The sequence below is a fragment of the Epinephelus moara genome, chromosome 16 (genome assembly GCF_006386435.1).
Source record: "Epinephelus moara isolate mb chromosome 16, YSFRI_EMoa_1.0, whole genome shotgun sequence".
NCBI classification, from domain to species: Eukaryota; Metazoa; Chordata; class Actinopteri; order Perciformes; family Serranidae; genus Epinephelus; species Epinephelus moara.
Window position 1 is genome coordinate 25233296 of NC_065521.1, and position 13738 is coordinate 25247033.

Below are 13738 nucleotides of genomic sequence, written 5' to 3' on the forward strand. Positions count from 1 at the left end.
CTCTCTTTCTCTGCTTGTCTCTCTCTCTCCCAGCAACCTTCTCCCCCTCTTTCTATCTGTCTCCCTCTCTCATGCTGCATTATTTACAGTGTGGAAATGCCTAAAATTGCCTGCCACTACTTATTATAAGATGCATTCGTCAAGGGCATGGATTAGTGTCTGGCTCTGACAGCCCCAGTGCATCTTGGGAAAGTGGGAAATGGGGAGACTTGGAGGGGAAGGATTGGAGAGGAGTAAAGGATCTGGGGAGGGTTTGTGCCCCACTGTTCCTGCGTCGTGTGGTGGCGTGAGGTGTTAAACGGTGGTTTATGCAGAATAACCTTGGTGGCGTACTGCATTAGTGACGTCACAGGCTCTGTCGCGCTGCATTGACCAACGTCACAGCTGCTGCAGCAAGACCATAGGCTGATATGCATCCCTTATGCTCTTCCTCTCTATTTCCCTGCAGTCCTCCTTTTTTCGCTCCCCCCTCACTCTATTTCCTGCTTGTTTATTGTTCCAGTCGATCTGTTATTTTCTCTCACTTTTAACTTCCTCTCCTTTTTTTCTTCCTCTTTGTTTCATCTGGAGCTGCAGCTGTAGCTATGCTGTAACACCACGGCTTTCCCCTCAGAATGATAGTCATGCTGGAAAGCACTTGTTCAGTTTGAACCCTCTGCATAATGAAACACAGGCATCGCAGGCTGATGCGCTGCAGCTTTTCCTCTCTCTGAAATTTTTGCCTCTTTTATATCATTCCCATTTTCAGTCCAGCTCTTTACATCACCTTCCTTGTCTAGTAGTTCCCTGGGTGTGCACCATTTCTCCTTCATCTTCCCTTGATTCTCTTTCCCTTCTCTCCACCCAGGACCTCACACTGATACTCAGCTGCTTGGCAATTGATCCCCTTGGCTTGGTTGGAGAGGTTAAGAGAGCCTCTGTGGCCGCTTCGCCATGCACCACCATATACCTTTCTATCTCCCCTCATTCCCTCTTTCATCTGAGAGATCACTTCTCCCCCGACCTCCCCCCCTTTCGCACCCACAGCTCTCTCCACCTTGATCTGCAGGCTTTGCTAAAGCAGCTTCTTAAGACCCCTTTGACAGGGTACAGTTACAGAGGGTCTGCTATATCTAGAGCCCAGTTTGTCACCATGATTTACAAGAAACATGTGATCCTCTAAGCTACTGTCCCTAGTTTACTGTGCCAGCTCACGTCCTGGATGCCATCAGGCACATAGGCTACATGTAGCAAACATACACAACTGGGCTCATGAACATTACTCATCACCCCCTGTCCCCTGCCAATCTGTCTCCACTCCTGAGCCTGTGGTCGGTGCGATGTCCTAAGTTTTCAGAGCCTTTCAGCACCTGTGACAGCTGTTAGCTGCTCTTCAAGGCCATGTCTCTCCCCGGCTACCAACTGTAATCCAGCCACTTAATAATCGTCTTCATTATTGGCCCCTTGATACAGAGATTATTTGGCCAGCGCAGAAGAGTACATGACACATCTGCTCAAACAACATACTTGTGGGGACAGCAGTGAGCCATCTGACTCAAGTGCAGCACTGATATAATGTGTCTGCACCAGTAAAGAGCCTATTTGTGTTTTTATTTGAGGGACACTTAAACCATGATAGAAGGGCGATAAAGAATGGAAAACAGATGGTAAATGGGCTACGTGAATACCCCCTGCCCACCTAAGTGTGTGGGCGTGTGTGTGTGTTTGCTCCACAGTCACCACACTGTGAAACTAGACCGCTGACGACAGCTCAGTATAGCAACCCTGCAACTCATTCGCCATGTTGTTTCACACTCACATTCCTCTGACACACAAACATACACGGACTAGAGACAGACTCCCCTGATGTCCTGGTAGTCTCCTGACGAATGACTTGCCTCTGTTGTTTACTCTCTGAACAAACACATTAGCTAGTAGCCAGTCTTTCATCATGAGATTAGCTACATTCGCTTCTGTAATAGATCTCTGTGCCATTGTTTTAACTTTGCAGGAATGCAGGATGATATCCAGTCCTTGAAAACATCCAGACTCAGAGTACGCACCCCCACTTTATCTTCCTATGAGATATTACAGACAATACCATGCACATATGTATAAGTCAGGGGCTACACAAGGGCCTGACCCTCGTCAGTGAGCAGCTGAAGGCATTCACAGTATTTATGTTGTAGGAGAAAACATACCCCAGCCTTCCACTGATAATGTATGCTGTGATAATGCTGTTGTTGTTGTTGTAGTGGGGAGGGTAGTGTCAGCGCGGGACTTATGGGCCCTCCAGGCAGATAGTGTGGCATCTCACTGACCCCTGGTTCAACCTTCCTTGGCATGTTTGTCAGTATGACTGTAGTAATGAAAGCTGGAGCCAAGAACTGTCAGGGTGTGGGTAGAGGTTTAGACTGCGGGGGATGTATGTCAAAACTTTGAGCTGAGCAGTTGTGCCTTATGTAGACAAATGGATAATCCAAAAGGAGATGTGTTGTTAGTCTGAAGATACCACACGATAATTTATTGTTAATTTAAAAACCTGATAATAGGATGACCAAGGGACAAGGGGGACGGACAGGTCTCACATGTCTCCATCACTGCATTTTTTTGTTCCCAAGCTTGTAATCCATTTATCCATCCACTGTAAACCTGCCTGCTGTCTGTGGCTCCGGTCTCCAGAGTGTATTGAATAACATGCGATCATAATGACATGCATGCATGTGTGTGTGGCTGTCACATTGAGTCTAATCCAGCCCGCAATGTTTTATTCACCTGTTGGCATTGGTGTTCACTTACAACATAAGCATGTCTTTTTTTTCCCGTGTTCTATAGAGCCAGGCAGAAGCCCATTACAAAGGAAACCGCCATGCCAGGAGAGTCAAAGGCATCGAGACCTCTAAGAGTCGTCCTCAGGAGGGGGACAAGCCTCATACTGTGCCCCCCACCTCCTCCCCGTCTCCGCCCGGCGCCCCTGGCACTGCCCCAGACAGCGAGCCCAGCAAAGCGGGTGAGACAGCAGAAAATATTACCAGGGACTGGAGACAGAAAAAGTGCTTGTGCAAGTTTTGTTGTCGAAATAATCATTTCAATCCTTGCAGGATGTTTAGAGGCTTATCATTTTGCTGGAAAAAAAGGAATGGAAAATATGTAAGAATAACAAAGGCGTCTAATCACAGTGGCTTTGCAGTGTGTTGTTCTTCTTGAGAGCATCTCAGCTCTCTGTGTGGTCTGGCGTGGTTGCGTCAAAGCTTATGGCCGACAACACTTACACACATCTTCTTTGTCTTCTTTTACATCACCTTCTTTGTTGTCTTATTATTATTATTATGTTTTTTATTTATTAGAATTATTATTTTCCCATGTTTATTTATTTATTTTCAGTGTGTTCTATCTGTGTCTTTTTACATTATGTTTGTCTATACGCATGGATAGATTACTGAAGGGGCGTACTAGACACAGACCCAGGGGCAACATGTCACTTAAATTAAAATGTACCGCCCAGGAAGAGACTCAAAATGACCACAAAGAGAAAGAAAACAACCAAACAGTACACAAAATTATCTCAGAGGGACACACAATGACCAAAAAGACATACAAAATTACAAAAAGATGCCCCTGAGAGACACAAAACAACAACAATAGAGGCAAAATCACCACAATGTCTGTGTGTCTTGTAGGAGAGATGGTGGAGCCTTTTGCATATCTTCTCCCAGGGACCTATTATTTTCAAAATATGCCCATGTTTATATGGAAATAAACGTGGCAAAACCACATATTGTTCTCTTTGAAAATAATGTTTCACAATAAAAACACTTGAAACAACAATGTGAGATAACTATTTGTAATATTATTTAAAGCGTATTTGAATTCAGAATACTCAGGAAGTTACTTTAAAAGTGGGACACAGATGGAGCAATACGTTTCTTTCTTTAGCCCTGGACACACCAAATTACATTAAATTAACTTCAAAGCTGTGGGTGCAAGTCAGTCTAAATGCAGCTACATTTAGAAAGTTCTGGCAAATGCTTAACGAAAACAGCTGATGCTCCGATGACTAAAGGGAAGATCAGGCTAAAAACAGAAGTAGTCTGACCCCATTTATTCAATAAGGTTGAAAAGCCTTTATTGAAATGCCAGCACAAATTTAAAGGTCCTGTGGGTAGTATTTAGGGTGATATATTGGCAGAAATGGAATATAATATAATAAGTATGTTTTCTTTAAGAAAATAAGAATCGTCATGTTTTGTTTTGTTATTTTTACCTTAGAATGAGTCGTTAGGGGAGCAGTTATAGGGAGCAGGTCTTTGTCCATGTTGTCTGCCATGTTTCTACAGTAGCCCAGAATGGACAAACCAAACACTGGCTCTAGTGGCTCCATTCACGTTTTCATGTTGGCCACTGTAGTTAGCAGCCCAGAAACTACCTGGTCTGTTTGTTTTGTCGAGGAAGAGATCTCTATGGATGAATCGGCTCCTTGTAAAAACCTCCCGCACGTCTGGATTCATACATTGGCAGGTGCTGAGCTAGCAGCCTGTCTCCGACAAGCCAAACAGTGGCGGAGAAACACTTATTTGTAAAGTGAAAGTCTTTACTTAGTGTTTTTACCAGTTTTAATCACCTGGTCCATTCGTTTTGGAGAGGACGAGACCTCTGCGGATAATTTGGCTCTCTGTAAAACCTCCGGAACAATAAACACTGAAGCAATCCAAACCGCGGGAAGTTTCAGCTGGCTGCAATCTCCACTGCTAGATGCCACTAAATCCCCCTAAATCATACATGCTGCTCTTTTCACCAAATTTACAATGTTCAGTATGTATTCATTGCATGTACTATTTACTCATTCAGTTCATTGCGATCAGTATGTGCTAGAACACAAATCATGATAGGGTATGTACAGTAGCACACACGAATAAATAAATGTTCATTCTTATAAAGGGTATTTTTGCTTTATTAGTTTATATCACAGCCTTTTTTTGTTTTAATTTACGACAATAGTGATGCCAAGACACTGCCTTTGATTGATCTTTTCTAGCTGACATCTGAGTAGCACAGAGAGGAGTAAACTAACCTAACCAGACAGCAGGTGTCCCGCATCGTGACAGGTTGATCAAAGTAGAAGCATTATCACTGTATCAGCTGGGTAATGTTAAACTAGTTCGGTGTCCATCCATTTAGACTGTGAGCAGGTGAGTTGGCGCACACATTGTCATATGGCAGTTTCTTGGCATCTGTTCATGGAACCCCAGTGTGGTGTGCATATGTTACTCCTGAGTGAGTTATTGAGAAGTGCAACACCATTTGCCACAGAGTCAAAATAGATGTTGCCTGAGCGCTGGGTGGTGGTAATCAGTGCTAAGACTTATAGAGAAAAAATAAAGATGACACCACTGTGGAAGAGTTCGACCAGAATCTCAGCCAGCATCTGAAAGGACAGAGACAGCAGCTGATTGGACTTTAATGAAAAGTAATTCACTCTTGGAAGATTCAATTATTAGTTTATAAGGACCCAGGGCATGATCAAGGCGCGCAAGCTCTTTCTTTAGCAGTATCTCTTAAGCTCTGTCTCAGTTGTCTCAGTCTTACTTTCTCTCTCCCTGTCTTGCTCATCTTCCTATTTCAAGCTATAATTCGGAGACTGCTGTGTGCCTCTGCCCTTCTCCTTCCTCCACCCAGAGTTTTCCATTCCCTCAGTGTCACCGCTCTGTCCTTGGATCAAACACGAGGCAAAGAATAGACCGGCCATGTTTTGGTGACATTTACAAAGGTTTCTGGAGCTGACTGTTTACCAGACATTTCCACCTTATTGACAGGAGGGCGCAGAGCAAACATGATGAATGAAAAGATCAAACACAGGTCCAATAAAGGCCGAAATACAACAACACACCAGAGCAAAAGCCTCAGTATTTCACTGCCTTTCACTATTTTTTAGTGCATTAGAAAATAACAATAGTAAGAGGCCAGTCCTTTTCACTCTCCTTCCCTCATGGGGGATCTGAGATCAGCTCCAGGCGTGTCGCCATTAGTGAGACTTCCCGGGGCGAACTCCAAAAGCTTGAGGAGCCAAAACAAGCCTGCCATGACCGAGATCTGAAAGTAGCAACATGTGAAAGAATGCCTTTTTCCATCCAAGCCTCTTTCTCGTGACCCTGGAACCTCGTCTCTTCCTGGTCTGCCTGCATGCTCGCTGGCTTGCGAGGTCTGTGTGACTGTGTGTGTGGAGTATGTCTGTCCTCAGTGAGATCCTGTCCCTCTGCTCCATAGCAGGGGGATAGGATCTCAGGCAGCTGTGCGTGGCCTCAACTGGGAAAGCAGAGTCTGGAGGACGGACACTGTGGTTTGGCCGGTGGATGCTGACACAGGTCACACTGGGGCAGTTACTCTGAAGACACATAGGCTGTACACGCATGCACACACATATGCACACATAAACAGTGTGGTCAGGCACATGCAATCATACAAATGGAGGGGCGAGGAAAACATTTCCCACAGTGCAAATCTCTCAAAACACAGAGAAGTATTTGTTGTTGAGTTATTTTTCCTGTGAATGGTCTGTTTGTTAATTTGGGATTTTACGCAATATTACCATCCTCTGATACATTTAGATATAACACAGAGGAAGTACAGTCTAGCATTGGCGTGATGACCTTCTCTTTTATACTGCATCACTTCTCATTAACATATCAAATGCAGTCAACAGTGATGACCATCAACAGGACACACTGACACCTTGCTGAAGGCTAAAACAGTGAAAGGTTAGTGATGGCTTGGTTCCTTAACCTTATGTCTATGAGAGCAGGCCATGAGTTTTATAGCCCTCAAAGGGTTTGCGGTCAGAGTAACCCCCAAAGAGGAGGCCCTTGGCTTTGGGGGATTTGGCCTGGTGAGCTGAGGGTTTGGCTGAGCCTGCGGGTGATGGAGAGACAGCTGTTTACTTGGAGAGAAGCTCTGTTCTTCCCTCCCTCCTTCCCTTCCTCTTTATCCCTCTGCTGTCTGACACTCCCACTCTAATGAAGGGCCCTGTTAAAACCACCCTCATATTATGGCACTCTTTAGTCCACACAAACACTGGCAGGCGCGCACACACCCAAGGTCAATTAAACAGATGACTTTCATGTGAGGGCTAGGGTTGCATGGCTGTGAGGTGACTATTGTGTCGAGTTACACGGAGTTGATATGCTTTTCATGCTCCGTCTGTGTTTGTTGTAAGTCTTGGAGTTTTCAGGGAATCCACTATTTTTTTTTTCTAAGTAAGCTATTTGATTAAATCAACCTGAAATAACCAACACGAGTATCTAATACACATAATTGTGTGTCTGTGAATGTGTGAGTGTGGTTGTGTGTGTGTGTGTGTGTGTGTGTGTGTGTGTGACTCAGAGTTCGGATGCAGGCCAGACTTGTGAAAAAGAACCCAACTGCATTATGAATGAGGGTCTGGCTCTTGTAGGGCCAGCATTGGGTTTCTTAGCTCGTTAATCATTAAGAATGGGCATTTGGGTGATCTCTCACACACACCAACACACACACACACACACACACACACACACACACACACACACGTAGGACCATACCCACCTACAAACTATCATACCCACACACTCAATACGCCAGTGTTTAATGTCCAGTGTGTTAAATTTAGGGGGATATATGGCCAGAAATCGAATATACCATGACAAATATGTTTTATTTAGTGTTTAATCACCTGAAAATAAAAATCATTGCATTTCTATTATCTTAGAATGAGCCATTTTAACCTACATAGTGAGCGTTTCCTCATCTACGGAGATCGCCATTTTACCCCACCATATTTCTACAGTAGCCTATAGTGGACAAACTTAACAGTGGCTCTGGATAGGGTCATCTGTCTGGTCCATTTGTTTTGGAGAGGAGAAGATCTCTGTAGATAATTTGGCATCTGATAAAAACCTTGTGCTATCAGAGAAAAAAGATAAGCACACATTAGTAAGTGCTGTCTGCCAAACAGTGTTGGAGTAAAGTCCAAAACACACCGATGGCGTCACATGAAGGCGGCGTCACATGGCGCCCCCAACAAACACAGAAAGTGTCGCGCTGCGGGGCATCAACCGGAATTCTATTGCACACTCCACTCCGCTAGGTGGCAGTAATGTGAGTAGCTGGTTGCCAACCGCCAATTAGAACAAAAGATGAGGAAGAAGACGCAGGAAGAGAAAGAAAACACACAACGCAGGATGCTCAAATATACAACAACCGATAACAACAAAAGTAAAGCAAATGATAGATGATGTTAGATAAAGTTCTTCTTCTCTGCTCTTCAACAGAGCTGCTACTACAGGAGCTGGGAAGTACAAAATAGGCTTTTCTCTGAAAAAGAAGCACTTTTTCAAGGGCGGCGACGCTGTGAAATAGGACAATAGCGAGAAGTGCCGCGGCGTGGCACCGGTGTGAGTTTGTAAATAGAGAATACTGGGGGCATCTGTTTTGACGCGCATCATACAGCGCGATTGTGTTTTGGCCTTAACACAAATTTGTAATATGAAACTGCTTTATTTGGTGTTTTTACCGGTTTTAATCACCTGGTCTGTTTGTTTTGGCGAGGAAGAGACCTCTGCACATAATTCACCTCAAGATGACAACATCCTGATGACCATTTAAGGACTTCTATCCAGGGGAAGTTTTAGCTGGTGGCACTCTGCTATCCTCCCCCTAAATCTTACACACTGTCCCTTTAAACCTTCTGATATGTTTGCTGGAACCATATCTCACAATAATCAAGACTCACAATAATCCAAGCCTCTGTAATCTGTTTAAATTGTACCACATTCATTCAACATTTGAGATGTACAAAGCGCACCTCCTTTTGCATAATGTTCCACCTACACCCAGGATTGATTAAAGCAGTAACTCTGTTGTTCTGCTTACAGCTTTACATTTACATAATAACAAAAAGATCACTCATTGTGTGGTTCCCGACCCTTATGGAATCACTTACATTCTTTGTACAATAAGAAACATTTGCTTGCATAGGCACTCCTTAAGACACTGCCTTCCACTGTAATTCTGCAGTCAGATGTTTTCTTTTCAATTCCAAGAAGCTATCGCAGACCGGAGAAGATTTTACACTCACTCAATCAGCATGAACTTTGACTCTTGCAGCAAACAACGGAAGTGGTTTTGGTCTGAATTTGAATTAGTCTATATTAAATCCCACGGCTTTATCAACAAAACCTCTCCCCATGGACTGCATACTATACATAGCTTTAATTTCCTGAGGTGGATTATGGCAATGCAGACACACCAGGCTATAGTGTAAAGCATCTGGACTGAGTTATCTCCCTCTGCTGACCTCTCCCAGTGAATAATGCCTTCTTCTGTTTGGCTATGAGGCCAGCGAGCAGGGGAGAAGGTCAGTTAACTGCCTTATCAATGTTTAATTAGGCTTACAGCACATCCTCAGTTTCTGGAGATTCAAGTCCGTCAGTGGGATTCTCGGGGCAAGAAAAATATAGCAATTTGTCTCCGCTACATGGAGAGAATCGCAAATCTAGAATGAATCTTTCATGCTTTCCATTTTAGTCAGTAAATATGATAGAAAGAGAGACTCTGCTGCTCAGAGGGATATTCATAATTTTGGTTTGCTAAGATAGACAGTGAATTACTGTGGCTGCGGAGGCCCCGAGGGGGTTAGCCTCAAGCTGAACTTGTTCTAAGGGGGATGAGTGTAGGAGACAGTCACTGTGGTGAAACAGTGACTGGATGTGTTTGGAAAGGCAGACCTCCAGGCCATCATGGATCATGAAATCCCTCATTACTATTTGGCCAACCACCTCTATTCCTTCCCACTTGATTTTAACTCAAACCACATGTTATGGACGTTGTGGATTCTGGGTTTGATTCTCGGCATTGTAACGAAGTCATGTGCGTGTTTATGTGCCTGCGTGTGGGCGAAATTCAACAATAACAAAATAGTTCTTTGGAGAGAGCTATTTTAGCTATCATTCTGCCTTCCTGTACTTGTAGGTACAATCTCCTCAATCAACTTAACCAGCACAGGCAGTGATGTGGCAAAGTAAGCATATTATGAGTCACAAACCTCTCCAAAAAGCACTTACCCTCACATTGCACTTTGATGCAGACCTGCTTTATGGACTCCTCGATGGCATATAGTCAGAGAAAGAAATATTCTTTTTTTTTTCTTTTTAACAAAACATCTGTTTGACAAACGCTATGCAGTCAGCAGCTTTGCAGCTGGAAACTTCCAGTATGGAAAGAGGGAGTTTTGATCTTGGATAGCAGTGGAATGGAAAGCATTCACAATGGCATCTTCATCAGAGATGATGCAATGGAGTAGCCTGAGCAATTACACATTGCACAATTGATCATATTGTCACATGAGACTAACAGGGTGGAACCGAAACATAAATATATCATGACCCCTATGGACTCTGCCATGTGACAGAATGACAAAGCATGTGGGAATCCCTAAAAGGAAATTGAGCAGTTAAAGTCAATATTTGTTTTCTTCCCAGAAATGCTCCATGTTATCCCTTTAATACTATAATCCGGTGGGGCTTTTCCGTTGCCTGCCCTCGGCGCTACATCCTGTGGAGTTTGGAGAAGGGCCTGCTGGTCCCTGCTGATGGGGGGAGTTCTGAATATCCCACCCAAATTTAGGGGGGTCTTTTTTCAGCCAACACCCACTGCTTAGTGAATACCGAAGGCATTGCGTGGCTGACCAGAAACATGTGTCTGGAAATGTATGTATAAACATGCTATGTGATGGAAAAAAGAAAAAGTACAGACCGTGCAATTAAACACAGGCAACAATAAGAAATTAAAACTTCAGAGAGCAAGCACAGGGGAACATGAGCCAAGGGTGAGTTCACTTAATGATATTTACTTTGCCCTGTGACAAAGCAAGTGCCACTTTGCTCAGCCAAAAACAACAGGTGTGTTGGAAAGAGTCAAAACATTCACAGGCTGTGGTATCTGTTTCCTATTTCTCCCTTCGGAAACATTTCAATAAGATGAGACCACATCAGTGACAGACTGATTCGAAAACTTCAAAAAGCCTAGAAACATAATAAATACTTGTTGTTGCTTTTACGCACATGGGACATACGTTTTCCTCCTCTGATCCACTTTATACAGTATGTAATTTAAATTTAAAGGAACTTTTTGTTACCAATTATGGCCTATACAGTAGAAATTAAAAGCACTTCCGTCTGCAAGCGCTCTGTGTTGGTTTGTCTGATCTACGCAGCAGACCGTGCCCTCTACATTCAACTGGGAGTGGTTAGCGATGTGGTTTGACATAGCAGAGAGTTTATGTCAGAGGGAGTTTGCTTCAGCGCTGAGTTTAAAGACGATAAAGTCAATAGTAAAACACTTTATTGTTTCAGTTATTTACATTTTGGACCACAAAATCAGTTCTTTGATTTTTTTCTGCACAGCATTTGACATTTATTCCATGTCTTTCTTTGTTTCTGTCTTGCAGATGAAACACGGCCTCTGACCCAGTTAAATGGGCCGCTGCTGGCCCCGGGGCCCCTTCTCCCTCCTACCACCCCACCTACCCCACCCATGGACTCCCCCGTGCCCTCAGTGTGCCCCCTCCTGCCTACCCCCACTCCTCCCCTGATCCCCCCATCCTCATCCTCCCCAGGCTGCGGCACTGGCAGCGCCAGCTCAGAGCAGCCCGGATCTGGACCCCCGGTTTCAGGAGCCGCCGGCGCCACGGCTTCAAGCAGCCCGTCCAATCCAGAGACGGAGGAGGACAAGGCTAAGAAGCTGCTGTACTGCTCCCTGTGCAAGGTGGCTGTCAATTCCTTGTCACAGCTGGAGGCCCACAACAAAGGTGAGTTAATCTGTGAGCTTTGATACACTGAAGTTGCTCTACCACTTCTGCACTTTCCAGAAATTTACTGGCAATCAAACCATGTTGGATTAACTGTGACGTTCTTGGATCTTCAGTTGATGAAATATGTGTTTCTGGAGGTGGAACTTTTCCCTCATTTTTTCAGCTACAGTTGGCCTCTTCTCTGTTTACTCAAACCACACTGTTGTTGTTGTTGTTGCTGGAAACAAAATGTGTCACATCCTGTGTCTGAGAGTTTTGGCCACAAAAGACCGATGAAGCAACTTCTAAATATTATGACTGTCTAAAGTGGGATTTAAAGGTGCAGTATGCAGGAATTATTGGGTACTGTTTGTAAACAGTGTTGCCAGGAAAAAGTGAAAGTGAAAGCCAACCCTGGCTTTGTCAGCTTGGCGCTTTGCCTCCGTATGTTTGCGTTTCTTCAGTGCTGTGTCCACGATTTTTTTTGGAGCTTCCTTTTGAATGCCGGCTGCTTACAGTCTGGCTGTCTGCGCTGTGCCCGGGAACGTCTCGAACATAACAAAATAAAAGAAAATACAGGCAGAGAGCAGGATGTCTGCAGATAAATACACCACCACACACTTCATTGGGAGGGATTAGCCCTACGATTGTAGGAGTCTAGAGGCCATGTTTTTTTAGGAAAATCCTGCATCGTGAAAAGTATAGTAAAAGTATATTAACAAAATGTGCAATGGTTGTTAATGTGATACACTTCTAGATACTGTAAATACAAGAAGACACCTCAGAGAAAAACCAAATACTGGTCAATGGAAAAGACAAAATTCAGTGAAAATCACAGTTTTATTTCACAACATTAAAAGATTAACAGCACTGTGTTGAAATGACGTGGGATATCTACATAATTGAAAACAAGACATTTACTTAATAAAGAATATTACATATTGCAACCGCAGATTTTGTAACATTAACTCTTCATAATAATAATAGCATTCACTATCACATTCTCTCTTGAAATTATATTTCTAAGTCAATATTTTATGTATATCTTGTATGTATTTTTTAATATTTTACATCAGGATCATTATAACATTTTACACTCCTAAAATAATAATCATGCGCACCAGGGATCACTGCAATTGCTGCTTTTAAGACTATTTTAGAGCATGACTGAAGGAAGGATACTTGTTTTTTTAATGAGTAATTATAGTTGTTGCAATACCAGGTGTCTAGAACAATGTAGCTGTTTTTAACAAACTGTGTGGAGTTTGAATCATCTGTGTAGCCTACCTAAAGGTCCAGTGTGTAGGATTTAAGGGGATATACTGGCAGGAATGGAATATAACATAAGCTAATATGTATGTTTTCTTTAGTTAATAATCACCTGGCAATAAGAATCGCCGCGTTTTCATAACCCTCAAATGAGCCATTTAAATCTATAGGGAGCAGGGCCTTGTCCACGGAGTCTGCCATGTTTCTATGGTAGCCCAGAATGGACCAGCCAAACACTGGCACTAGAGGGGGCCATTTGTGTTTTTGCACTGGCCACCATAGTTAGCAGACCCTCTGCAACAAGCCAAACGGCATTGGAAAAACACTGATTTCTACAATGACGCTGCTTTATTCAGTGTTTCTACCAGTTTAAATCACTAGGTTTGCAGATATTTTGACTGCTGGTGAAAGCGTCCCAAACATCTGGATCTCAGGTCATCAGAAAGAAAAAAATGGACGCTCATTAGCAGGTTCTGGGCTAGCAGCCCGTCTGCGATTTGTCGATCAGCGCTGGAGAAACTCCAGTAACGTAAAACTGCTTTATTCAGTGTTTTTATTGGTTTAAGTCATCCTGTCCGTTTGTTTTGGAGAGGAAGAGACACTTACTCTTGTATAATGCTACACAAATTAGGCTCCTCAAAGTTGCACAAAGATCAGAATCAGAATCAGAAA

General features: G+C 43.5%; 1 protein-coding gene across 4 annotated transcripts in view; it reads left to right on the forward strand.

Annotated features, from left to right (window-relative positions):
- Positions 1-13738, forward strand: part of znf385a (zinc finger protein 385A) — a 78697-nt gene that overhangs the window by 56206 nt on the left and 8753 nt on the right. For all 4 annotated transcript variants that reach the window (XM_050065601.1, XM_050065599.1, XM_050065600.1 and 1 more), the window contains 2 exons: positions 2815-2989; positions 11456-11815. In XM_050065601.1, the coding sequence (XP_049921558.1) occupies positions 2815-2989; positions 11456-11815 (535 nt within the window). The remainder of the gene's footprint in view (positions 1-2814; positions 2990-11455; positions 11816-13738) is intronic.